The sequence below is a fragment of the Athene cunicularia genome (genome assembly GCF_003259725.1).
Source record: "Athene cunicularia isolate RWA chromosome 11 unlocalized genomic scaffold, athCun1 chr11_part1, whole genome shotgun sequence".
NCBI lineage: Eukaryota > Metazoa > Chordata > Aves > Strigiformes > Strigidae > Athene > Athene cunicularia.
In genome coordinates, this window is record NW_020799113.1 from 17,635,229 (window position 1) to 17,660,077 (window position 24,849).

At 38.0% G+C, this 24,849-nt stretch overlaps 1 protein-coding gene across 1 annotated transcript in view; it reads right to left on the bottom strand.

Moving 5' to 3' along the window:
- Window positions 1-390: 390 nt before the first annotated feature.
- Window positions 391-24,849, bottom strand: part of CBFB (core-binding factor subunit beta) — a 42,270-nt gene continuing 17,811 nt past the window's right edge. Inside the window, exons 3-5 of the mRNA XM_026856830.1 lie at window positions 21,061-21,177; window positions 15,360-15,455; window positions 391-2,663 (exon numbers count right to left, since the gene is read on the bottom strand). Of these exons, the coding sequence (XP_026712631.1) occupies window positions 2,595-2,663; window positions 15,360-15,455; window positions 21,061-21,159 (264 nt within the window). The 5' untranslated portion in view covers window positions 21,160-21,177 and the 3' untranslated portion in view covers window positions 391-2,594. The remainder of the gene's footprint in view (window positions 2,664-15,359; window positions 15,456-21,060; window positions 21,178-24,849) is intronic.

Consider the following 24,849-nt stretch of genomic DNA (forward strand, 5'->3'; position numbering starts at 1 on the left):
CATCCCTCTCCTGTAAGCGTGCACAACTGTTACAACCCAGTGAGAGAAGATTTCCTAGGGTTACTTATGTAGATACACGCTTTCAGAGTAAGCAGGGCATACCACCTGTAAAAAAACCACAAGAGCTTTAGGGCAGCAAAATCCTCATGTTCCCCCAAAATATGCCCTTACACAAAAGGTTTTGAGCACACCACTCATCTCCCCCCCACCCCGAGCCCCTACAGAGAGGGGTGCCTGGGCTAGTTCGGTGGCCACTGGATGTCACTATTGCTGTAGCCAGGACAGCCTGGCAGCCTCCCCCTGGCAGCACGCTGGAAAGTTACCCCAGAAACACGTCATGTACCCGCACGGACTACTGGGATGTCAGAAATAAATTTACAGCAACTTGTCTTCACTACACAGAAGTTTATTATGAAAGTTAAACATACAACACAAAAAGTAGCAAAAGCAATCCTGTAGCTTAAGGCAACTCTTACAGGAGATGAATTCAAGAAAGATGATGCAACTTCAGTTTAAATAGAAATTATGAAAAATATCAAATTGCATCAATAACTTAAAATGCACTTTAAAAAGTCTGCACTAACCAGCAGAGGGTAAGGGCTTATGATCTTAATGCCAGCATTAAGATATCAAAAGCAGCAGAATGCTAAATGATGATAGGGAAAGTTCAGTATTTACACAAAGATAGCAACGTTAATATCTGATAGCATAATTTCCTGTGTACTTATGGTTTAAAACCACTGTCTGAAACGTTAGGAAAACCTTTTAAAATAAATCTTCAGACTATTCCATCAAAAATACACAGATGGCAGAGAAGATCCAAGGCTAGGGATGTGTGCGGATGCATGCGTGTGTCCCTCAACTCATTGCAGAAACAATTTAGAAAAATTATTTCTTTGGGGGAAGAAAGGCAAGAAGAATACGTGGCCACAAAGTGAAAAAGGTTATCTTTCAGGTGAATCACATTTAAATTGAAGTATCAAAATATTTCTATTTGATGACATTCTCACAGTTTACAGTTATTGACATTTTTAAGTGAATGTTAAATATTCATATTATTAACATACAAAGATTCTCCTTCACATTGACATCTGCTTATATTTTTGCAAGACCTCTTTTGCATCAATTGTTTTGCCATTAATGAGGAATGTAATTATCTTAATTATAGAATTTACTAAAGATTTAACTGTTTTAACCATACAGAGTTTCTACCTTCAAAATAATTTGTAAAATACTTAAGTCAGATCACCTATTTTAAAAACTTAAGTGACATTTTAACTAATCAGGCTGTACAGGAAGCACCACATTCTAACAAAGCCAAATGACATCACATTTCCAATTTTCTTCAAATATCGGATGCAATGAAAAATTTGGAACAAGTCCATTCACCATCACCCCAAATAAAATGAGATAATTCACACATTAACTCCTCCCAAATGTTACCCTGTTAGAAAATGCAATATATACTGCAATGTAGTCTTAATTTGCATAAGATTTAATAGAACTGTCCTATGCACAGCATGAGATTTTTTCTGTGCATAACCTCATCTCAACTTTTCACCATTCAGCACAACTTTACAAAAAGCTTAAGATATAAAATATAGTTAAAGCAGCTATCTTAAACACGATTTAATACATATCACCTTGGCAGCTGATCACTTTTGTTCCCAGTTTAATAAGCTGTTGAATCTGATTGTAGAGTTGCAGTATCCCTTTTAAGAACTATTTAAAAAAATCCCTGAATAAAACAGAAGCCAGCCTGCGACTTCCCATGAGCTTCAGTAAAGTACTATATACAGGAGTACGTAACCACCCAAACTCACTTGATACAGAATAAAATCTAAGACAGATACTGGGGCAGAATGCCTTAATGCATGGAAATATAAATTTTAAGATTTTATCGTTTAGAAAGTGGAACCAATAAATTGTTAGCAGTTAAAAGAATACTGCAACTGTAACATTTACAAACCCACAAAGTTTGAAAACTGATTCCAACAACTCTGATTCACTGGGTTTAGCTTGGAAATAATGCAAAATAATGTCAGCAGTTTTAAGAAGGTCTTGCAAATTTAGAAAAAAGAAAACTGAAAGACAGATAAGAATGCATATCTAAAATAAAGCAGGAGCACAATAAGAACAATCAAAATTCCAAAAGCCCATATTAAAAAAATTAAGCTTGGAATGCACTGGCTTCCAGCAGTTTACCAAAAAAAAAAAGGCAAAACCCCAAAAAAGAAGTTTTAAATCTGTAATATCTTGACCTATTTTTAAGTGACAATTTTTATTACAGTTGAGAAAAATGGTTTTATAGCTGCATAAGTTTCCATTTCACTAAAATAGTGCCAACAAAAATAAGGTTGCATAGAAAAACAAAATTTCAAATTGCCACTGGCTACATGCTTAAAATGGGAAATGCAGGTATTGTAACATAAACATAGTGCAAACCATGGCAGTTCATGGTGATTTTGACTGCCGCAGGTCAGGAAACAGACCATAGTATACCCAGTTATCACAGTTTCTGGTCTTTTATTAAATCCTTTGCCAAGTAGAAGCAATGCATGTGTGCAGACCCATGGTACGCCTGCTGCTGTCGATTAACGTAGTTTGAGATCATCGCCACTTCCTAGGTTAGATCCAGGACTAGGGTCTTGTTGTCTTCTTGCCTGCATTAACAATAAACACGTATTTAGGATCAAAGAGTGATTTAGAAGTCATCAGTTTAGTTTATTTTTTCAGTGTATTAACATTTAATCAATTCTAAAGCACAAATTTACATTTCAAGCAGTAAACAATGCATTCATTTTTAAAAATCAAAAAACAGTCTTTCCCCCTCGATTCAACAGTCCCCCAGAACCAACAGGAATTTGAGAGGAGGGCTGTGGACCCAGCAGTGGGGCACTGACCTCCTGGAGGGGCACAGAGCTCTGGCTCTGCTTCTCCACCCAGCCTGGGGGCAGGCAGGGCTGGCACTCTGGGGAGTGAGTGTGCACACACACATAAACACTCAGAGGCCCTCCTGCAGCCAGGCTGAAACACTTCTTGACATCACTTTAACGATCAACAAGAGACTTCCAAAATAGTTAGGCAACAATTTTGTCTCTTCTTCCAAAACACATTTTCTTCCCTGTGAAACTCCCTTCTGTTAACCTTTTCTGTAAATGTTTTCAGGAACAAGATTTTGGGGAGAAATGCTACAAGGTTAGATGGCAGAGTACATTAGATCATTTCCAAATAAATCACCCCTCATGTTTTTATGGGGGAAACGCTTTCTTCAGCTTTTTTTGGAATAAAGAGCCTTACAGCGTAACAACACACTTGCACAATTTAGTCTACAGATTGATACACATTGCAACACTTCGTAAAAGTTGGGGGTTTACTGCATCATGGTGGTTTTTGTTTTGTTTTTTTTTTTCTCTTCGGTGCAAAGTTAGCAATAATACAAAACTGAGGAAACCCTGGTCATGATGATTGCACCCTTGTATTAAAATAAGACTAATGCAAGTTCTCCTTTAAAGGATTCTCTTAAACAGTTTGAGTTGATGGTATTTTAAAGAGGAAATTAAGGATGATCAGTCACAGTTGTATCGATCACAGTAATATCAAAGACACTTCTATCTACTTTTTCTACCTGTACACCTTCAGGCTGTTTTCAAGTAGCACACACAAAATGCTGCAGGTAAATACTTAAAACGCATTGATGTGCTTAAATTTTAAAGCTTAAATTTTTAAAGTTTTATAAGACATTTTAGCATCAATACTTTTATTTAACATTTACAGAGTAAATAGCTGGCACCTTGGCCTGTAACTACCATGCAACCCAAATAGAATCAGGGCCACATTCTCAGCTGGTGAAAGGCATCACTATACAAGCATTATTCCGTGTAGCTCCATGAGTTTCACCAAGCTGCAGTAACCTGCCACATTCAGGGCTTAAAAAAAAAAAAAAAAAAAAAAAGAAATGCAAAACAAGTGACTGTCCCTTTGAAAGATTTCTCATATTTTGTTGAACAAACTTAATCTAGACAGCTGCACCACTGAAATAAGCAGTTTAAGCAATTATCATGTTTACACAATCACACTGAACAATACTAGTGCTTCAACTAAGCTGTGACTAACAGCGACAGGAGTGCTGCTCTTCTCTTCGGTGTTCCCTGGGCTCTTCTGAGTCACCTTTGAGTCACCTTTCCCGCTCACAGCCGCTGCGTGCTCGCTCCCGTACCAAAGGCAAGCCAGCAGAGCCCGTCAGCTCCCAAACCCTCTGGCATGTACTGCCAACATCATTTTCTCAAATTTAGACTTTTCTTTCTCAGTTCACTCCTTCCTCCCTTATCTAGCATTCCTGTCTGTCTAATTTTATGCTCCCAGAGCAATCGGTTAGCTTCACCTATTTAATTACCAATTTAAAGTTAAATTTTCCTTTCATGTGCAATGATCCCATTCTGACGTACACAGAGTTCATTCAATAAATCCCTCTAGTAATCAGCATGTTTCCAGAGAACACAATTCCCTCCCCTGCCCTTTCTTTAGTGGTCATACTGCCATTATTGTTTTGGAAACATGTTCGCTATTTAAATATCACAGTTGCTACCTACTACATTTATGTATCCAGTACTGCTGTTGGTTTCATTTTAAATATTTATGAGCAAGATGATCATCCCACTCTGTTCTATCTGCACTGGTCATACTCTGACTGAAGGAAACAATCCGCTTTTCCTATATGCAGAACAACTCTGAACACGACAGCCATCATCACTGCTGGTGCACAAACCCACAGATTTCTCGGTAACCCTTCTGAAGAATCACATTAAAACAAACAGCTCTAAACACACACCGTGCTGAAGATTAAGTGCTAAAGAGTGTATGCCTTTCAGTTCCTGAAGAAACTTTTGCAACCTGCCCTCTGCAGAGATGCAGAATATTGGGAGATGGCATTTAATTGAGATTTTCACATTATTTCCAAAAGCCAAATCCTTCAGCTTTGATTATCAAAATCACTGTGGAAAAGTTAACCTGGAGGACCTTGCACTTTTTTTCTTCGATACAAGAGTAAACTGTGCTGTAAAGATTTTTCTTAATACAAAACAGTTGTTCAACTAGTCTAAATAGATATTTCCACACTAATTTAAGAGTTATACTAAGATTAACAAAAGGATAACAGTTCCACTTTGCATACTTTTCTCCTACTGAACAGACTGTAGCAAGATTTCTGATTTTAATTGCTGTCTCCTTCTAAATGGAAAAAAAGGCATGCACTGTCTTTAAGAATTACCAAGATCTTTCTGATACCAATCTAGCTACCAATTTTGTACTTGATAAACATTTTTACACTTAACATGAAAACATTTTTTTTCCACTTAACATGAAAAGAAAGGCTAGTTAATTGCTGCTATACTACTGCTCTAAAAGCAATGTTCTTCAGAAAACAAAACATATGCACAGCAATTTTATTGTCAGATTTCAGTGAAGACTCCAAGGTATTGGCATATGGTTGCACTTACGCTTTTTCTAAAGTAGCCTATTATTTCAAAACATATGAAAGAATTCACATGATTCATGACCTCATTGCTACTTGCAGAGTTTGCAGAAGCCACTACTGAACAACTACCAGATTTGCCCTTTCAAGTGATATGCAAAAGGCATGACAAATTACCCTCAAATGTACTGAAAGCAGTCATTACAATATCTTACACTAGAATATGTGGATAAAGGTGTAATTTTGCATTTCAGTAAGCGGGGATTTACACAAAACAACTGCAACATGTTAAGAGTGACAGCTCTGTCCCGCTCAGACACCCTCATTGTGCTATACTACTACACAAGAATACACACGTGAAACATGCTTGTTCTACCAGTCACCACCCAGCCAAGGCACAAGTGCACAGTAGCTTACAACTGTGCTTTACATGCTGGGGGGGGGAAAAAAAAAAGCACCATATGCATATGTATCTAAAAAAATAAAAAACACTCATAAAAGACAGGAGAATTCACCCTGTACGTAGACAGCAAGCACACTGCAGAGCATCAGGCATTGGGTGATATTTTTGTCCACTGACAAGGGGCAAAATACAACTTTCATAAGAAATGCCACAAGATCCTTAACAATACTTGCAGGAGTGTGAATACCAGTATGGTAGTATCTGGTAGTTCTCCTCAGTCTATTACAGGAAGCTAGAAGTTTCCTTTTATAGATGTAAAATGGCAATTTCCAGAATTCTCTCAATTTGGGGTCCCTTACTCTCAGCACAGCTAATCAATCCTCTGAATTGCAGTATTTGCATACTTTATGACGCCATGCAGAAGCATCAGAATTACTCTCAGTGAATAATGAGCTCAGCTTCTCAAAGATTAAGGAGACTTACTTCAATTAAGAAAGATGCATCTATCTTTGCCATTGGGAAATGGAATACTCTGCCATGAGTCATACGTAATGAGTCATGAGAAAACAGTAGTTATTCATCTTATCTCAGCATATTTCATTTTTCAGTCAAATGCTGATTTTAAGTTTGAAGGTGCACTACTTCCAATCTTATTCATCTGCTACTTAGTGAAAGGATAACAAGTATTTGCTTGCAGGAAAAACTTGTAAATAGTACACAGCTCCCACCGCAGTTGTAATTTTCCTAAAAATGAATGTATTTTAACCAACACTGCCAGTTTCCTTCCAAACATCCTGAAATTAAACAGTTAATGCAATGGACGCATAGGGAGTTTCAATATCCAAAAATACTTTGCACTCAGCTTTCAGCACACGAAACCATGCAAATCTTCTGCAATACGGAAGGAATTATAACTGGCCACAAGCCATTTAAAACCTCTAACGTTGGAGACGGCATGATGACCAACTGAAAGAATTGCAGGAACCTATCTGGCAAAAAACTTTTCAAAGCTTCCTGTAACACACTATTCTAGATTTATTAATGCTGAACTCATAATGCTAATACCCTTGGGGTAGTAACATACAAACAAACAACAGAAAAGTTACTAACAAAATAATTTTGACTTGAGGGCAAACACACACAGAAAGTATCCCCTGAAATGCTCTTACACCTATGCTCTCTTCAATCCTGTGATCTCTGAGCTCTTCCCAAGCCTAAATATAGGCTAACTGGTATGGGCTACAAGTCATATCAAGAGCATGATGCAGTAATATCTGCATTATACTAATTTTCTTAATAAATTGGATGGTTATGACTCTGTTGGACAACGATCACAGTAGAGATTTACATCTGTTACTCGGGCACTTAAGAAAAAATATTCAAGAATAACGGATGGTGGCACACAAGCAGTTCCTCTAGCAATCAAGACAGTCAGACACCATCCTCCTCTGGTCACTCAATCCTGACCTTTGCTGAAGTTGATTGTGCTTTCAACAGTGCCAATAAAGCTCCCTAAACTGGCTTTGAGGAAGAATCTGTAACTACCCCCTTCCTGTGCACAGAGGCCTCTGACATACCTAAGGAAACCAACTCCTTTTACCAAATGAGTTCATCAGGATAAGATAATACAGTCCCACCGTGTGGTTTACAGGATAGCTGTGAGAAAGCAGAACTGGGAATGCTGGAGGTAAATTTAGTAAGGATGGACAGGGTTGCCATGAAGGTGGCCCTCCTTTTCGATGAATCACTTAAACAGCAGGCAAAATTGGGACTTCTGAATACTAGGCAGTGAAATCATAAACCCAACAATATACACTGCATATATAACTTGGGACACTGGTGAAGAGGAGGGAAGGAAAGAGGAGATAATTTGAAGAAGGGCTGTCACAAAACATAGCCAAAATAAAGTCTCTCCATGGACAACTCCACTGCAATTCTTTAATTGTATTCTGGCAGCTCCATACTGCTGAAACAGCCAGGGCAGATGCGTTATGTGCCTTGGCATCTGTCACCTATAATTTACTAAATAAGTGAAAAATCAGGCTGTGTTAGGAAAAACTAAACAGTGAACATTTGGATTCTCTTAGGACTGCTTTTTTTTTTAATCCTTTTCAGGAGGTTGACAAACCTGAGAATACACTGCAGATACATTTCTAAAAAGCATACAACCACAGGAAAAGAACAAACACCCAAACAAAAAAACCCCTGAAATAAAGAGAGCAATATTCAGAAAAATGACCAGGGACAATCACACACACCTCCACATTAGTCCTGCTGAGGCAGACCCACATCAAGAAAAGCAACAAACTGAAAGCTCTTCTCCGAGCTGCTGGTTAATAACAGCCTCTCCCGTAGAGACATGAACACAGCTAAAGTGATGGGCATGCCTCCACTTCAGCTACCCTTACTCAACAGAAGAGCAGCAGCAGGCAAACAGCCTTCTCAGAATAAAAATTAGCAAAACCAGGCCACTTCAGTATAGTAAGAATGACAGCTTATATATACTAGAACTTTTCTGGTCACAGTTACAGCCTGATGAAGCATCCTGTAAGCTTCTGGAGGGGCTTGAAAAGAGACTCTCCCTCTCAATCTTCACTTCTCAGAACAACTTTAGCAACAGCAGCAAGGCAACCCCATCATTACTACATACTGTGTCTAAAAGCTGCTGGCAATCGGTAGGGGATATGATTTTTACCACATTCCTAGCAGATGTAGCTATCGGCATGAGACTCTGTAGCCTAGATCCAGTCTCTGGAGTTGCTGTTTGCTGGCCATAACATCTCCTTTGCAATCACTTCTCCTGTTCACTCAAACCAGGGAAAAAGTAGCCTTTACCTTTCTTAATTATAACATCAAGCACCACTTAAATTATGCAAATAATGGAAAACAGTTTCTCAAATTTGTAAGAGATCAGGATGTTAGACTAAAGTCCTTGTAGAATGATTAATGGTATGAACTCTATACCCAGTGCTCTTTTTTTAATTCTGATTGCCTTTCAAGCTGAGAGTCAAAACAATTTTCTTTACAAAGACCACAGATAAAAATCATTTAGCTCCCACCTCCATCAAGATTTTGTTTCAAGCTTCCAACAATCTATTTCCTAGGAACAGAGTACTCTTCACTGAAAACATACATCAATTGTGTTATATGCTGAGTCTGCTCTCCCACCACGAGCTGCTAGAGAGCTACAGAGCATGACCAGGCCAACAAGCAGCATAATTTGCTTACCAACCCTGATGCACTCCCTTGCCTGAAATCTTTGCAATGGTTGCATCTTTGTTTAAAAGCTATTATGAGGCTACAGATTCTGGTACACCACACTGGAAACTGGACTAAAGTAACAGCAATCCAAGAAAGGAAAAAGCATGGCAAGAGTATAGCTCTTAAGAGCTTCAAGACGACTAAGATTTTTACTTGTGTATGAAACCGCTTCTCCAAGGGAAAAAAAAGCTTGAAATGCTCCCTTTCAGAAAGTATTGTTTGAAGGCTTGTATAAAGGTTATAAATTTATAATTAATATTGATTGCCTCCAGACAGTATTCCTCTGTTGCTCAGCCCCTTTCTAACCTTCCATTGACTGAAAGAAGATGCTTATATTACAGTATTCCCTGATTTGCAAGATTGATCTCCTCTGTACTAGTCAGCATTGATTCTGTACAGCACGAATTGTTTTCCTGATATATGCATTCCATAGCTTTTTTTACACAGATGCCAGCTATTTAAAGTTCTTGTGAAGCAATCTAGCCATAACATTACTGGCCTGCTTGTACTGTACTCACATTGTAGACCCTTTTGAGGCAATGCATGTTCACACACATACTTTAATACATTTTTCTAAACGATGTTGTATTCATCCTGAATATAAACAAATCACATGTATATGCTTGTATACACACAGGCAAGCTAATACCAACTCTGCACGACCCACTGCATATGATGAATTAACAGTTTGGGTTTCCTTCACATCCAGAAAGCTGTATTAAAGGTTGCTATTTTTGTATCACTGTCAGTTTGGAGAGTATATACAATAAGTAATTAAAGTAATTCCAGATTAATTTTTGAGAAAAAAGTCTTTAAAAAAAAATCAGATTAATTTGCTTAAGAAAAAAAAAATCCAAACAAAAAACCCCTTACTGTAATATTGTATTTTCTTCCATTTGACAAAAATACTTACAATTAGTTAGAGCATTTATTTACACTAGTAATTTCATCTTAAATTACTCTTTAAAAAAAAAAAAGAATGGAGAATAACTTCACTGTCTAGAATCTTAGAAGAATAGTAGTCCTACTATGTGATTTTGTTACAATTGTGAGCTGTTTACATTTCTGTAGCAAAATCCTGTCTTCTAAGAGTTCACAACTTCAGCACAATTAAATTAAATATATCTCCCTTTTCAACTCTTAATTCCCAACAAACAGCAAATGTGTATAGAAACTTAGGGCAGGACTGAGTATTTAAGATTTAGGAAAACTTTTACTTTGGCAACTTTTAAAGGGTAGGGTTGGTGGGTTTTTTTTGTTCTTTGTATTGAGAGGGATTTCTCCTAAAACAAACAAGTTTTGAAGCAGTTTTGGCTTTTTTTCAGCAAAATGAAGGTTTTTAAAATGGGAATTTCATGCAGTTTCCTAAAATGGCTCTACTTAGCCATTAATGTAATTTATATTTAGCACAAGACCACAAACAGACAGACTGCAAGACGAGACTGTTTCAGGGAAGAGCAAACCACTCTGCCTCTTTACTCAGTGTTGCTAAAATAAAGAGAATGGCAGTAACATGGGAAATGAACACAAAATAGAAAAATATGACATTTTAAAAAGCTAGTTGAACAAATTACACTGGAAAACTGAGATCACCCCCAAGTAAAGCAATCAGAACAACATCCTTAGCTTAGCTCAAAAGTAACAAACTCCACACTCAAATAGATCACTTCAATTCTGAAGTTATAGTTTGCCTATACAAAACAAACCTTCACAAAAAAAACCCAACTATCTGCACACAGCAACACACAAGATAGCCTTTTCTTTTCATCCATCCCCTTGAAAATCCACCACTTTGTACCTTCTGCTCCAGTGAAGAGCTGACAAGAGGCACCTGCTCGCTGTTTCTGTACTGAACACAGGCCATTACTTTCAGCGTACTCTAATTTCACCAACTGGGGGCTGTTACATCTCTCAAAGTCATTCTGAACAGTTTAACGCATTCTGCATCATGCTATGGCCAGAATACTGAATAAAAAGGAAAAAGTTTTTACTGGAAGATGCAAGCACATCTAGACAGCAACCTCAGTCATTTCTGCAGAACACTTATCCTGACACTGAATTCTGATCATTCACACTGAAACCAAACAGAAGAAAACACTAGAGCTGACTCTCTCAACCAAGACACAAAGTGATAGAGTGAAAATTAAGCATCTGCCTCATTGCTATCTTTTTAGTCTCCTCATCCTCTTCTACCAGTCTAGCAAAGGGAAACACACACATACTGCAAGTTCAGGTAGCTGTTCAATGGCATCAGTTCCAGCACACTCCCCCCCTAAAGTTATGGTCTTGGATGGAGTCCCCCAACGCATGGCACTTGCTCACAGTAAAAGAACTTTGCCTTCAACTGGTATAAAGCCATTAAACAGCCCAAGTTTGACAAGTAGCTCAGTGTTCCTAAACTTACAAAGCTTCATATAATCATTTACATTTACAATAGTCTTTAACTGGTGACAAGGTCTGTCTTTATGAGTACCACTAAACATTTACTGTCTCGGCATTCCAATGTTTTCGTAAAAGTGAAAGCCATTGGAATACATTATTAATTTTGAAAGCATTAATTAAAAACACTCACTGACTTCAAAAGCATCTTTGAAACAAAAGAATCCTGAACACTGAGGCAGGATTTGTGGTATCTGATGTGACCGAGCTACATCAGTTGACAGAAAAACCTGTCCTGTATTCAGGACAGGAAAAAGCGTCCTGTATTCAAAACTGAAGCTATGTTAAAAATATAACAGAACACAGTTCAGCTCAGAGGCACGTAAAAACTTCAATGAAATACTAAATCCACTCACACCCTATTTACATGAGAGGAGTGCTGTAATTGCACAAAAATATGATCACTTCTGGAAATTCAAGCACAACCTGCCAACCACTACTCAGATGCAAAGACTATGCTCATGAAAATAAAGATCTGTTGTCCTAATGAAGTCATCAATGTAGGGGATACTATGTGATGAAAGGAAGGCAGACAAACCTGACAGCACTCTGAAGGGGTTCTCTGGGTGGTGTTTTTTCATTGGTTGGGGTTTTTTTTTTTAAGGATACTTGAAAATGAAAATTAGTATAGCAATTCTTCCTAAACTGTTACTGCACTTCCAACCCCTCCTCCCCTTCAAAGTATCACCAATCTAATCAAGCCATTTGAACTGTTTTCAACCTTCACTGATCACTCCTAGGCAAGGATATGCCACTTTGTTTTAAATGTCTACAGAGAGACTTAGAATACAGAATCTTTTCTACACAAAAAGCTGTATAAATAAAGAACTGAATCTGATCATTTTCATATGCTGCCAGGCTTTGGGTGGATAAATGTTTCCAAAGAGCTGGCGCCTCTGCTTTGGGTAGGAGTGGGTGGAATATTGCAGGATTTCCCCCTCCTTCCCCCACTGAAGTAGAATCTGGTCTCTATTAAAGGCATTTCAGCTGCAATTCTACTGTCTGAAAATATCCTGCTTTTATACAGTGTTGCAATTCCTAAAACAATCATTAACACTGATGAGATCCTGTTCCAGGTCTGGCAATTCTGAGTCTTATTGCCCCATGCCAAGCTTAGCAAGAAAGAAAAGTTTTAAGTTTTAGTAATAATGAAAGGTGTATCAATATCATAAAGAGATCATGCTGAGGCAATCTTCACCTGTGTGCAGTGTAACACAAAAACTCACACTTAGAACCCACCTTTCCTAGCTGCCCCATAATAAACTTCATGTACCATCTCTGTAGTACAACCAAAGATACTATTTGACCTATTGAAATTACACAAACAGTACACAATGCAGTTTGGACTAATGTTGTAACTGTCAGCAGTGTGATCATCAGAAGGGTACAAAATGTATTTCCAAGCTGACTGAACATGCAAGCAGTGGACGATTTGATACAGGCCATAAACACAACAAATATGGGAATGCACATTTATGCATTACCTTCTACTAAGAATTCTGTATGGTGATCTTGAGCACCTTATGTAAGTGCTTACTCATTTGTTCATTTGATTCTGCCCAAATGCTGCATTAGAATAGAACTGAAGTGAAAGTCAGGGAAACAATGAATGGTTTGGAAACCTGATTCCTCCTCAGGAATGCATTGTAAGCCTATCTTTGCTCTCTCTCCTGCCCCACCCCAAGAGATCCTGATTTCTATGCAGTCCTGAGATCCAGAGGGCAAAAGCTCATCTGTAAACATTATGGATATGTGGCCAGGACAACTTCCCCCAAACACACAAATGAAAAAGCAAAATGTAAAAACCTGTTATAGAACTCCAAGTAATTGAGGCAAAGATCTCTTGTTACACACATTAAACATACAGTAAAATAAAAAACAGAGCATGCATAATGTATTGCAATTATTAAAAACCTGTATTTGACATCACATTAAATTTGAAGCACCTTTTGACAATGTTTTCCATACATATTTCAAGTCACCAATTTTTCCTTTTCTTCCTTTCTGTAGGTGACCTACACCAGTGCTTTAGAACTGGGACAATGACTATTGCTGTTTTAAGAGAAAATGGGTACTGGCAGCTAATAAGGACATCATTTAATAACAACTGCCTTATTAAAAACAAGAGTTGTTTCAGAAGTTACCAAACCCAGCTCCTGCAGCTGGCCAGGGGTGTTGTTTTTTGTGTCTCAGTGACACAAATTTTGATGTCTGTCATGAAGCCCCAGATGCTTGATACTACCTCTGTCTCACTGTTAACTGGGAGTTTTTGCCCATCCTAGCTGCAAATACGTGTTTTCTATACTTGGAGGAAAGAGTAAGTCTCACAGAACTCCAGAAGTTATTTCAGGAAGCCTCATTCTTGTTTAACCTTCAGCATTCAGGAAGAACATGGCTGCTTCTCTGTAGTAACTGGGGTGGGGAAGAAGGGCAAAGTAAAATAAATCAAGAAAAGCCTGAAGTAAACTTAAGCCAGGGACATAAGGCTAGGCTTAAAGTCGCTACCTTGTTAAAATTAGGGCAGGCTGCCACAGATCTTCATGAACAGCTTCCTTTTGAACTGAATTCAGAAGCAGGTTCCAGCTATGCTTGACCAAGACAAAAGGATTCAGATAATCTAGCTCTTGCTCCAAGGATCCAGTGGTAAGCAAGGCCTCCAAGGCAAGGATTTTACCTTTGCTACAGCTGACATCGGACCTGGCTACATCAGTGTTTACAAGGAAATGCACACCAGCCATCCCTTCAAAGTGAGGGAGATTAGTCTCTACATCTGCCTTTCCCCTCTCATTCCCAGTGTCTTCCAATTGTACTTGGAAGGAAAGAAAGTTTGCCTAATTATCTAAATTATCAGTCAGGATGCCAGAAAAGTAGCCTAGCAATAACAATAATCAAACTTACTAAAAACCCGAGAAGTAGCAGACTGATCACATTTGTTTATAGTAAGGTCAGGCTGTACTGATGAAGCAGGGGATAGGAAACTGAGTTAGTAAGGGAAAGAAATTCAAAGTGGTTTTGTTTTCTCCTTATTCTCTGCCTGACCTACAGCCTGCCTTAACTTGCCAACTCTCCTTATGCATTACTCATCCTCTTACAACTCTTGCCTTTCTGACATCTCTGAGCAGCTGGTTTCCATTCCCTTTTCTGGCTCCTCTTTTCTTGATCCCAGAAATTTCTGCTCTCATCAGGAAAAAGTAAGATTCAAGACTGTGGGGCCCTAGAGAAGCAAACAGCAAGACAGGGAAACTACTCCAGTGAAATAGAGAAGAGTAATATTCCACACCAGTAAGAAAAAGGTAAGAGGAAAATAGAACTAGCCTGTACAAGAAAGTAGACTGTAGCATCTGATTAAATTCACTGGCAACATTTCCCACAACATGGCATAGCGAACTACAAAATATGTGCTGAAAGCTCCTGAAACCTTTCCTGTGCTCATGAGAAGCGCATGGGGCAAAAGATCCCTATCTCTGCTATTAAAGCATTGGCTGAGAGACATGGCAGCTCTGTGAACAAATGTATCCTTAAGTATTCACAGAAAAGTCCATCTACAGAAAGGAAAAAAGGATTAAAATCAGATTTCTTATCAAAACTTAAAATTCATTTTATGAAAATTAAAAACAATGCATTTTACCATTTTTATAAGACAACATCGAACAGCAAACAAAATACACAACATTGTACAAACAGAAAACACACAACACTGTACAAACAGACAAATAAATGGAAACAATCTAAAGTTTTGGGAAAGTACTAACCAGTTACTGACAGCAGCTGTGAAACCCTCACCTCCATTTCCTCCCGATGAGACCTGTCTCTATCCTCGAATTCACGAGTTCTTCGCCGAGCTTCTTCAAAGGCTTGTTGTGCCAATGCATCCTCCTGCTACCAAACCAGATGACAGAGTGACACAAAAGGCTACCCTCATTTCTACCAGATCACATTTCTTTTGAATATTAGGGATCACTTTGCAGCAAAGACAAGTATGACCTACAGAATCTGCTAGAATATTGATGAGTTCCAGCAAATGCCAATATAGATTAATGAAATAATACTTACTTTCATCACTGCAGTAGAGATAACCAAAGCTGCAATGCAGCTACTACTAAAATATATTTTCAAAGGAGAATTGCTTTTCCAAAGTAGTTTAAAATGTTGCTGTTTTTTTAAAAGCTAGGAATTCTCAAAAGTTAGAGAGAAGCAATACATTTTATTCTCCTTATAAAAGTCATTTTGAAGACAGTATTCACAGGTATATCTAGATAAGAGTTCACTAGCATCATGATATAAATAACAGTAATTTAATTGTATTTTTAAAAACTATTACCTAAGTTACAAACCAAATAAGTCATTCATTTTACCGAAAGCTGCCAAAGGCTCATCAGTATGAACATTCATAATCCTTATGTATCACTTAAATTTAGATGCATAAGCAAGCACAAAGCAGAAGTTATCCCTCCACTAATTTGTACACATTCCCACACAATGCAGAAGAAACCTGCAGGTTTTCAACAGCCCCACTATGTTCAACAATGGCTTATGCATTAGAATAGGTTTAATAAATTAACTCTCAAAAAAATTTTCTTCAAACCATATTTTCTATCAGAAAATGTTTTAAAGTGTTATTAATATGTAAGCCTTTATAAACTGGCCTACAAATTATTTCTCTTAGAGAACCTTTTAGCACATAATTTCCTCAGAACGAAAACAGATGGCTCTGTTCCCTACTAGAATTTTTAAATCTTCAGAATGGAGGAGTCAAGTCTAAAAAGGCTGCACAAATAAAGAGATAAAGTATTGTTTCTCCCTCCTCAGCTATAATTACTGCTAACTCTGCTTACGATTCCCACATATACATAAATGTTATTTTCAAGCTGATAATTAAAAAAAAAATCCTAACCTTGACTGTTAGAGGACACAAACATGTTGAGAGCCCAACTAAGTTTTAATATATCAAGGGATTAAGTGCATTAATTTTTTAATTTAAGATAAAGCATGGCTAGTCTGAGAGAATGGTAAATTGCTTTTTTTGCCGTCAGCACAATTGTGCACCCTGAAGCTACTTTGTGAAATGATGTGAATGAGTGCCCCTCGTGGCCTAACACAGTTAAATACAAACATCTGTCAATCAATAACTCCACACAGCCAGGTCCCCAGAAAGCTATGTTGAAAGGCAATGTTTAAAGCTGCCAATAAGATAACATTTTAACACTACGTACTATTTTTAAGAGTAGAATTTGACCCTTTATCTTAATGTTCATGCAATACCTAGCAACCAAGGTCAGACAGTGGAAAGTAAGTTTGTTCTTAATAATGCAGAAAGATAGATATAAAATAGATAAGCTTGTCTCCCAGATGACTCCAGGACGGCTGCCTTATTTCTAATTTTAAAAAGCTATGTATGTCTTTATAACCCTCTTTTTCTTTCTTAAACAGACTTGAATGAAAGCAGATTTTTATAAAAAAATTTTGCATTTTACCATCATTTAGAGTGGTCATGAAATAAAAGGCTAATATACAGCCTCAGCCAGCATACTTTAAAGAAACTGTCATAACTAGAATTAACTAACTCAGAAATTCATAGGAAAAGAATCAGTATGTTGACACCCACAATGAACACATGTTCACAGCTGAAACACTAGTTTACTAATGTCTGGGCTGGGGGGGGAAGTTATCAGAACTTAAATTTAAGTAAAAACCAAAAAAATTCTGCTGTACACCTGGTGATGTATTATAAAAGGAAATAAATATCTCAGAATCTTGTACAACAGGAATGTAACAGTGTTTTTTTAATAAGTCACTCAAATCTAGTAATTATAGCTTAGCTAATTCAGCTCTATGAGACTCAATCATCTGTCCATCTTAGTTATAATCAATAGAAATGCTCCTGCTATGAATCTACTAAGGAAAAGAATAGCAAAACATAAGCAACATCAACATGAGAACAGAACAAAATAAAACCCCCAACCCAGAAAAACAAAAAGAGAAACTTAAACATACCCCCAACTCATACACATCCCCTCCCTGGGAGTCTGGTAGGAAAAGAGTTTGTGATAACAACTCTTTAACTACCAAATCTACATAGCAAGAATGCTTTATTACAGAAGAGATACCAAAACACTGAAGACAAAAACAGTATTTTAATAACAGTCAAGATAAGTATCAAACCCAGGGAAATTTCAGGCCCAAACGGGGAAGATATTCAAGCACGTATGTAGAGCTTTGTGTGTGTTAAGTCCACTGAAGTCTGAAGCAACAGCTGAATCAGGGCCTCCAGTAACAAAAAATAAGACTTAGTAGTATGACGTTAATAGGCTGATGAATTAAATAGAAAGAATGCTAAAAGTTACAATTAAAGTACTTTGTTATGTGTGTAGTTTTTCTTCCTCAAATATTTTTTGACCTGGTGAAGGGTAGTATAATTTCTGAAGTGTGGCAGCACAGAAAAATTTTATCCAATCGCAGTATTTGTTAGTAAGAAGCAGTAAGAGAGGAAAATACAAGAGCATTACCTTTCTGTAAGGCAAGCTTTTCAGAAACCAGGAGTAACAGGTGTGTATGGGGGAGTATGAATGCCAATAGTACCTCTTATCACAAAAGACAGTGGGTACCACAGGCACTACACTGCATAGTACAAGGCACTTAAACCCACACTGACATCAGTGTTATTCTGGGATCAAAGTCAGCAGTTAGGTCAACTGCCACTAGCAATACTACAACAGTTTTAAAAAAGGAAGCAAAGTGACAGATACAGGAAAAAGGAAACTGAAGAATGTAAGAGATTGCCCTAATGTTTACAATGCCAACAAATACAAGGGTGCAGCTACTTCTGTGTCTGTATAGTGCCTTATGACACTGGGAACTCTTAGGTACTACTACTGCAGCAAATAAACTGACCAATGACCTCCCTGTAACTGCTGAGAAGCACACGCTGAAAACAAATTACACATCTGTAACTGAGTGCAAACACATCTCTGTAGATCCACACTGTGTAATACCTCCAACTCAGCACCCCCGTACACGGGGGAAAAAAAAAAAAAAATAAAAAAAAATCACGTGCTCAGTGCAGAATCACTTTCTGAAGACAACGAAAAGGAATTCTTAAGTGTAGTTAAGACAGCATATGCACATCGGGAAACTAAAATAATCCAAGAGCACGCAAAAACATTTATTGGGAAATTCAAAAGAAAAATTGAACCCACAGGTCACTTGACCACCTTCCTTTTTGGAAGGGTGCCCACTTTTTTCAGGAACTATCCAATTTCAGAAGAGTGACTATCTTCTGAGCACACGTTCAAAACAGTCTCCTGTCAGTTCAGAAGTCATGTGACTTAGTATTATGTATTAAACTTAAGAGTCATAGATCAAGAACCTCGGGATTTATCTTGCAGTCCTCAGGGGTCTGGATTTGTTTGACCTTGCTGTGTAAGCCATTATATTCTAAAGACTTTCTAATCAATGGAGTCTACAGCAGATACTCTCTTTCCAGAGAACACACTGCTGCAACAGGAACATAGCTAGCTCAAAATGCCAACACCCAGCTTTGGAAAAAATGAATGCCACAGTGAAGGGTAGTCAGCATTCAAGTAAAAGCTTGGTTCTGTGGCTTTTCTCATTAATTAACAAAAGGTGGCAGGACTATTCTTAGAACAGCATAACCTCTCTTTCTAGGCATCCCCTGAAGAAAGAACACAGGGCCCTGTCTTTTCCAAAGACACTATTTTGACACAAAGTATTCTCTATTTAACCCAGAACATTGTCACAAGAACATAATCTCATTAATGTGAAAATTGGTTTCTTAAGTTAGGGAGAGGCAAGGCACCCCAAACCTTGCAACTATATGTATCTTCATGTAAAATTTGATTTGAATACAAGCAGAAACAAATTAACCTATAAGCCCTCCAGTTCTGCATGCCTGGAACAGAGGAGTGCTCCCAGCATGTAGGTGGAATCAAAAGGTTCCTACTTGTTACATAGTGACCAACTGTCGCTGCAGAATGACTAAAAGGGAAATCCCAAGGAATTTAGGACTGAGAATGAGGCATATGGTGAAAATAGAAAAAACATCCTTTAAATCAGTTCCAGTACACAACTGCCAGAAGCAACCCCCCAAAGGACACAAAGGGAAAGTAAAGGTAATTTGGAAAAACAAACAGTTTATGTGACTATATTAAGTTTTTGCACAAAATCACCCATATGGATGATATACACAAGGTATAACTAAAACAAAATTGAATCACCAGTGCCACACAAACCAGTTCATTTATTCACAAGTGACTTGCTTTGGGTCCCTGAATTTAAGGGAATAAAAGGAAGGAGATAAAGAAAGCTCCAATTTTATTGTGATATCAAGATGAAAAAGATGGGAGTTACCATTTAGGAGAAATTGAACAATGGTTTAAAGTAAATTAAGATTCCAGAAATGTTAGGGGAAGTCATGATGGTCTTGGGTGAAAGAAGTCTTCAGAGAGGTTAGGAGAAAATTATTAAGAATCATTTGCTGGACTACCAATACAGAACTTGGGTAGGAAAAAAAAAAAAAACATGGCTGCAGGAAATTGCTCATCCTTCTTTTATCTGCATGCTTAACAAACCTTTGTATGCAGAAGCATTTTGGACCGTGCCTTCATATAGTTCTAACATTTTTAAGTTATCACACTACAGAAATTAACTGCTGAGTTCACCACAAAATAGCGATTGTAAATCATAACTCTGGTAACTGGTGTTACTGCATCCAATTTACTGTCCACTGCAGAGACAGGTAATGTGTGTGGAAGCCTGCACAAACCTGGTGCAGCAGCTTTCAGTATCAGTCCAGTAGCTTTGCTACCAAGTTACATCTTAAAGGAAAAGATCTGTTTCAAGTCTCACTAAATTATGGAACCCTACAGCTGTGTAAGTGAACCTTATATATGTAAAATACACTTGAAAAGTAATTTCCTCTGTGTTTACTATGTTCTTGTGCACGTCCAAAGACTCAGCTACTAGACAGTCACTTTGCTGGTAGGAAGTAGGTAGATAGGAAGTAAGCACTCAAAAGCAGCTGTACCTTAACAGAGCAGAGTCTATCACTGCTAGAGAGCAAATGAAAAAGTCCTATTCATTCTCCCCCCCCCCGATGCAATAAAACAAAAAGCTACTTGAAGAATCCCAACCACCCTAAACAGCTAGAAGAGATTTGCCAGTTAAATTGTTACAATCTTTTCAAATACTTAAAGATTTACTACTTGGTAGCATGCTAACACTGCTAAACCACCCACAAAGTGGTGAACTACAGGGATCTCCTGCCCCTAATATTCTGACCTAATTAAACACTAGTTTAGCTACAATCATGTATTTCTGAAATTCTATACTGTAAGTTTTCTTTGGAATTTGTACCTGAAGGCAGAAAACAAGCAAATTAGAATGTGGGATCACGACCTGCCTGCGTGCTTTTTTCCAGAAAAACAAACAAGTGTTTAAGGCACAGTGACCATGGGCAGACTCTTACCTGTGCTCTCTCTTCATCAAACTCCAGGCAGCCCATACCATCCAGTCTCTGTAGATCTATCCAGCCTTTCCAGATTACACAGACACCATTAAGAATCATAGGTGCCTTCAAGTACACCTGAAATAAAAGCACAGCACATGCTATGAGTTTGAAAGCATTTACACACATGCCTGCACAATGAAAATACTAATGCAGGAAGCTTCTATATGTATTCTTAGAAGAACATCCAAACCAGCTGGTAACACTAGACTCCACTTAACAGCTTCTCCTGCCTCCTTTCCAAGAATTCATTTTAATCAAGTGAGTGCTGTAACTTTTGCCTACTGTACTGGATGGAATAAATTTAAGCTGTGTTCTTATTTCATAAACTGGCATGCACCAGGATTTGGTTAGAATTATGTTACTGTTTTCAGTTAAAGTAACTGTTTTTCTTGTCAGCTTACCTTTGTGTCACAAAGAAAGTGGCATGCTGCCAGAGAGGATCCTTTACAGCACATTTAAATGGTTAAACGAACACATACTTTCCTACTCCCAAGCAGCACTGTATTTTCCCCAATATGAGCTCTTCCAACAAAGAACAACCACCAGTTCCAGACCTCCTCAAATTTACAAACTAGTCAGAGTTTAGTAAAATACACTATATATATACACACCATGCTAAAAATAAGAAAGTCTTCCTGTGTCTATTCTAGCACTTGTGAAAGGCTCTTCAAAAGAAGCAGCACCAGATGATCAAAACCCATCTACAGCATCAACATGCACAGTACCTTGAACTACAGCAAGGAATAATACATGAGCTTAAGGCCCTATAGATAATGGTAGATGATATGGTAACTTAAAGCAGAAGTATTTCCTCTTCTAAAGACCAGAGATTAATCTCCACACAGGAAATTTAAAAAGCAGCAAACAACATTAAATGAGTTTGACACCTTATATTCTATCAGCCTTAAAAAACCAAAACACCCAAATTCACAGCAAAATTACCTGAACTGTAAAGAAAAAAATCAACCATCAGTAGCTATTTCAGCCCACTTGGCAAGTCAAAAACCCTCACAGAAGTTTGTCCATGTTGAATTGCCAGAGAGACAAACCATGCACACAGGCCTGCATCCACTTCAGATTTAAAGACTGCCTAGACATTCAAAATCCTGCCAAGACTTTTCAGTCTTCAGAAGTTGCCCAGCTAGGTAGTGAAATTTCCACACAGCGCCTCTTCTAATAGTTCTAAATTCATCCTCTGGCAAATCCTCAAAGTATAATTGATGTTTAGTGCTATAGCACATTTCAAAGCACTCCAACTGTGCCTACTTGCTCAGTTCCACACTTATCAGCTAAGGTCGCTCAAGCAGAAAGAGAAAAGGCTTAGACATACAGGAGGAAGGTAAGCCTGCCTTATGCAAAGGCTGTCCTTGTAAAATTAAGCACTGAACAACATTAAAGGAAATTCGTAAGTGGAAGAAAGGGAACCAATAACATGAAACCAGCTGTTAAACAAGTAACAACATTTGCCAGAGAAAAATATACATTTGATCTGAGCTTGATTTTTATAACTTAACACATTTCAGTGTGAAGTGACATAGTCTAGAAGTTTTAATTAGTATGATACGCAGTAGTAATATGATATGCAGTAGCACAAAAATGGAAGAAATAAAGGTTAGCTCAAACATAATCTTCTTCGTATCAGCTCTCCTACTGCAGGGTCTCCATTAAGAGCACAGACTCGTTTTCTGCCCTTGTATTCACAGACTAGCTATGCAAGTCATCACACCTATGTCTTCCGTGATGACAGCACACTATGCAGGGTGCAGATCTACCGGCCAACAGCCCTTGTGAGCAGAGGCGTCACAAACAGCATGAGTAAGACATGGACTACCAGGAAACCACCTCCCCCACAGCCCTCATTTTGAGCTTAATCATTTCAAATATATGAAATACAACATTACTCCCTTTCAGCAGTCTTCATTCATCTCAAGAAATAAACGAAGTACACACCATCAATTTAGTAGATGCATTTAATTAGTTTAGAAGTGAAAGGCAGTTAAAGAGGCTGTTAGAATCAAAAATCATTCTCTTTAAGAACAATGCAGAATAATTCAAAAGAAAAAGCAGCAGCATAACCTAACTATGGTTCTGTAAAATGGTCTGTACTCTAATACTAGTTAATTTTTGCAGAAGTAAACGAGCATTTCGGTGATCTTCATTTAGGGTTTACCTTCCACCTAGCCTCCCCTATCCTTCTGGCCCACAACAAACGCCTGGGACATCAAAAGTTACATAGGACTTCCCACAGATGACAAAACCTAGCTTTTCAAGCTGTCCAGAGGAAGAGTATTGAAAGAAGTTGTTTCTTTGGAGAGAAGTTGTTTCTCTGACAAGGAATATCACGCTGCCACTAACTGCCTTGTTTCAGCAGCTGTTCAAGCTGCCTTGGTCACTGCAGCCGCTAGCACATTATATGCAAACTTCGTAGCTCAGTGCAAACAGGAGGTAGCTCAGACGGAGCTGCTGAGGGCTCAGTACTTGAAATGCAATGCTCTGCGCATCACCTGGAAGCCTGAGCAGTGCTGGAAATTCTGTGAAAGTCTTCAGAAGTCAAAAGGGAAAAGGGAAACAAGCTGACAGAGCCGATGTGATTACTGATGTCTACTATCTGCCCTAAGCACACTGACCAACAGCTGAGCTGCTGACAAAGCAGCTTGTGAACCACTGGCATCCAGCCTGACCTTTGGAGATAAAGTGCTCTGCCCTTGCCCCTGAATCAGAGCCCTTAAAGCCTTACACCACTGGATTCAGTTGGTCTTCAAAACTCAGATAATAAACTTTTTTCACCTCTGAAAGGATGAATTCCTTAGCAAGATACTTGAGTTTTGAAATTACTATATAATCATCCAAATTTAATATAATTCATATTGAAACCACATGTGCTTATGCAGGAACTTTTCTCTCATTAAAACACACAATCAAGCACATTGGTGCTTTTTCCTTTATTTTAGAGAAAGGAATTTAGACTCCTTTTCTCCCTTCTCTTTCTGGAGAATGGAAACCACTTAAGACTGTAGCCAAAACCGTTTAACCACATCGTTTCCTTCTTTTCAGATAAAGCCATGCTGGTTCCCTTTCAATTTCCAGACTTAACAGAATTATTAATAAATTACTGTTCCTGTCTATGAGCACATGATCTGTTACAGCACCTTAGAAGCCAGCACTAAGTTGTCTCTTAAAACCTTTCAGAATTCTCTATTCTGAAAATTGTCTTAAGACAGTCACAGTAAGAGCAAAGGCAAAAGCCACATTATTTCTGTAAAGACCCCAACTTCCCTCCTTAATATTACTGTGCTATACCATTTAATTCAGAGTAGATAGACATCTTTGTTAGGATAACTTTTTCAAGGTTTTGTTACTAATCCCAGATTAACCGCATTTATATAATTTTATAAACCCTCCCCACACCTCCAGGTGCTTTTCATAACAAAATCTGGAAGTCAGTCTTATAAAACTCAGACACTTAGGTAAAATGCACTAGAGAGCTGTAGGAAGGAAGGAGTGGCTAGAAGCCAGGCAACTACCAACTTCATATTCAGTGGATGATTGTAATACTACATAAAGAAACACCATCATAGGGACATAGATGAGGACAAGATATATTACACAGCTGCCTCTTTTTATAGTATAGCCCGTTCTATAAACCAAATGAGGTATGGCTTTTCTGATAGTGACAGTAGATGGTTGTGTAAGTTAAGAATTATTATACACATGCTGAAGGAGGAGAGTAAATTCTCCCACATTCTG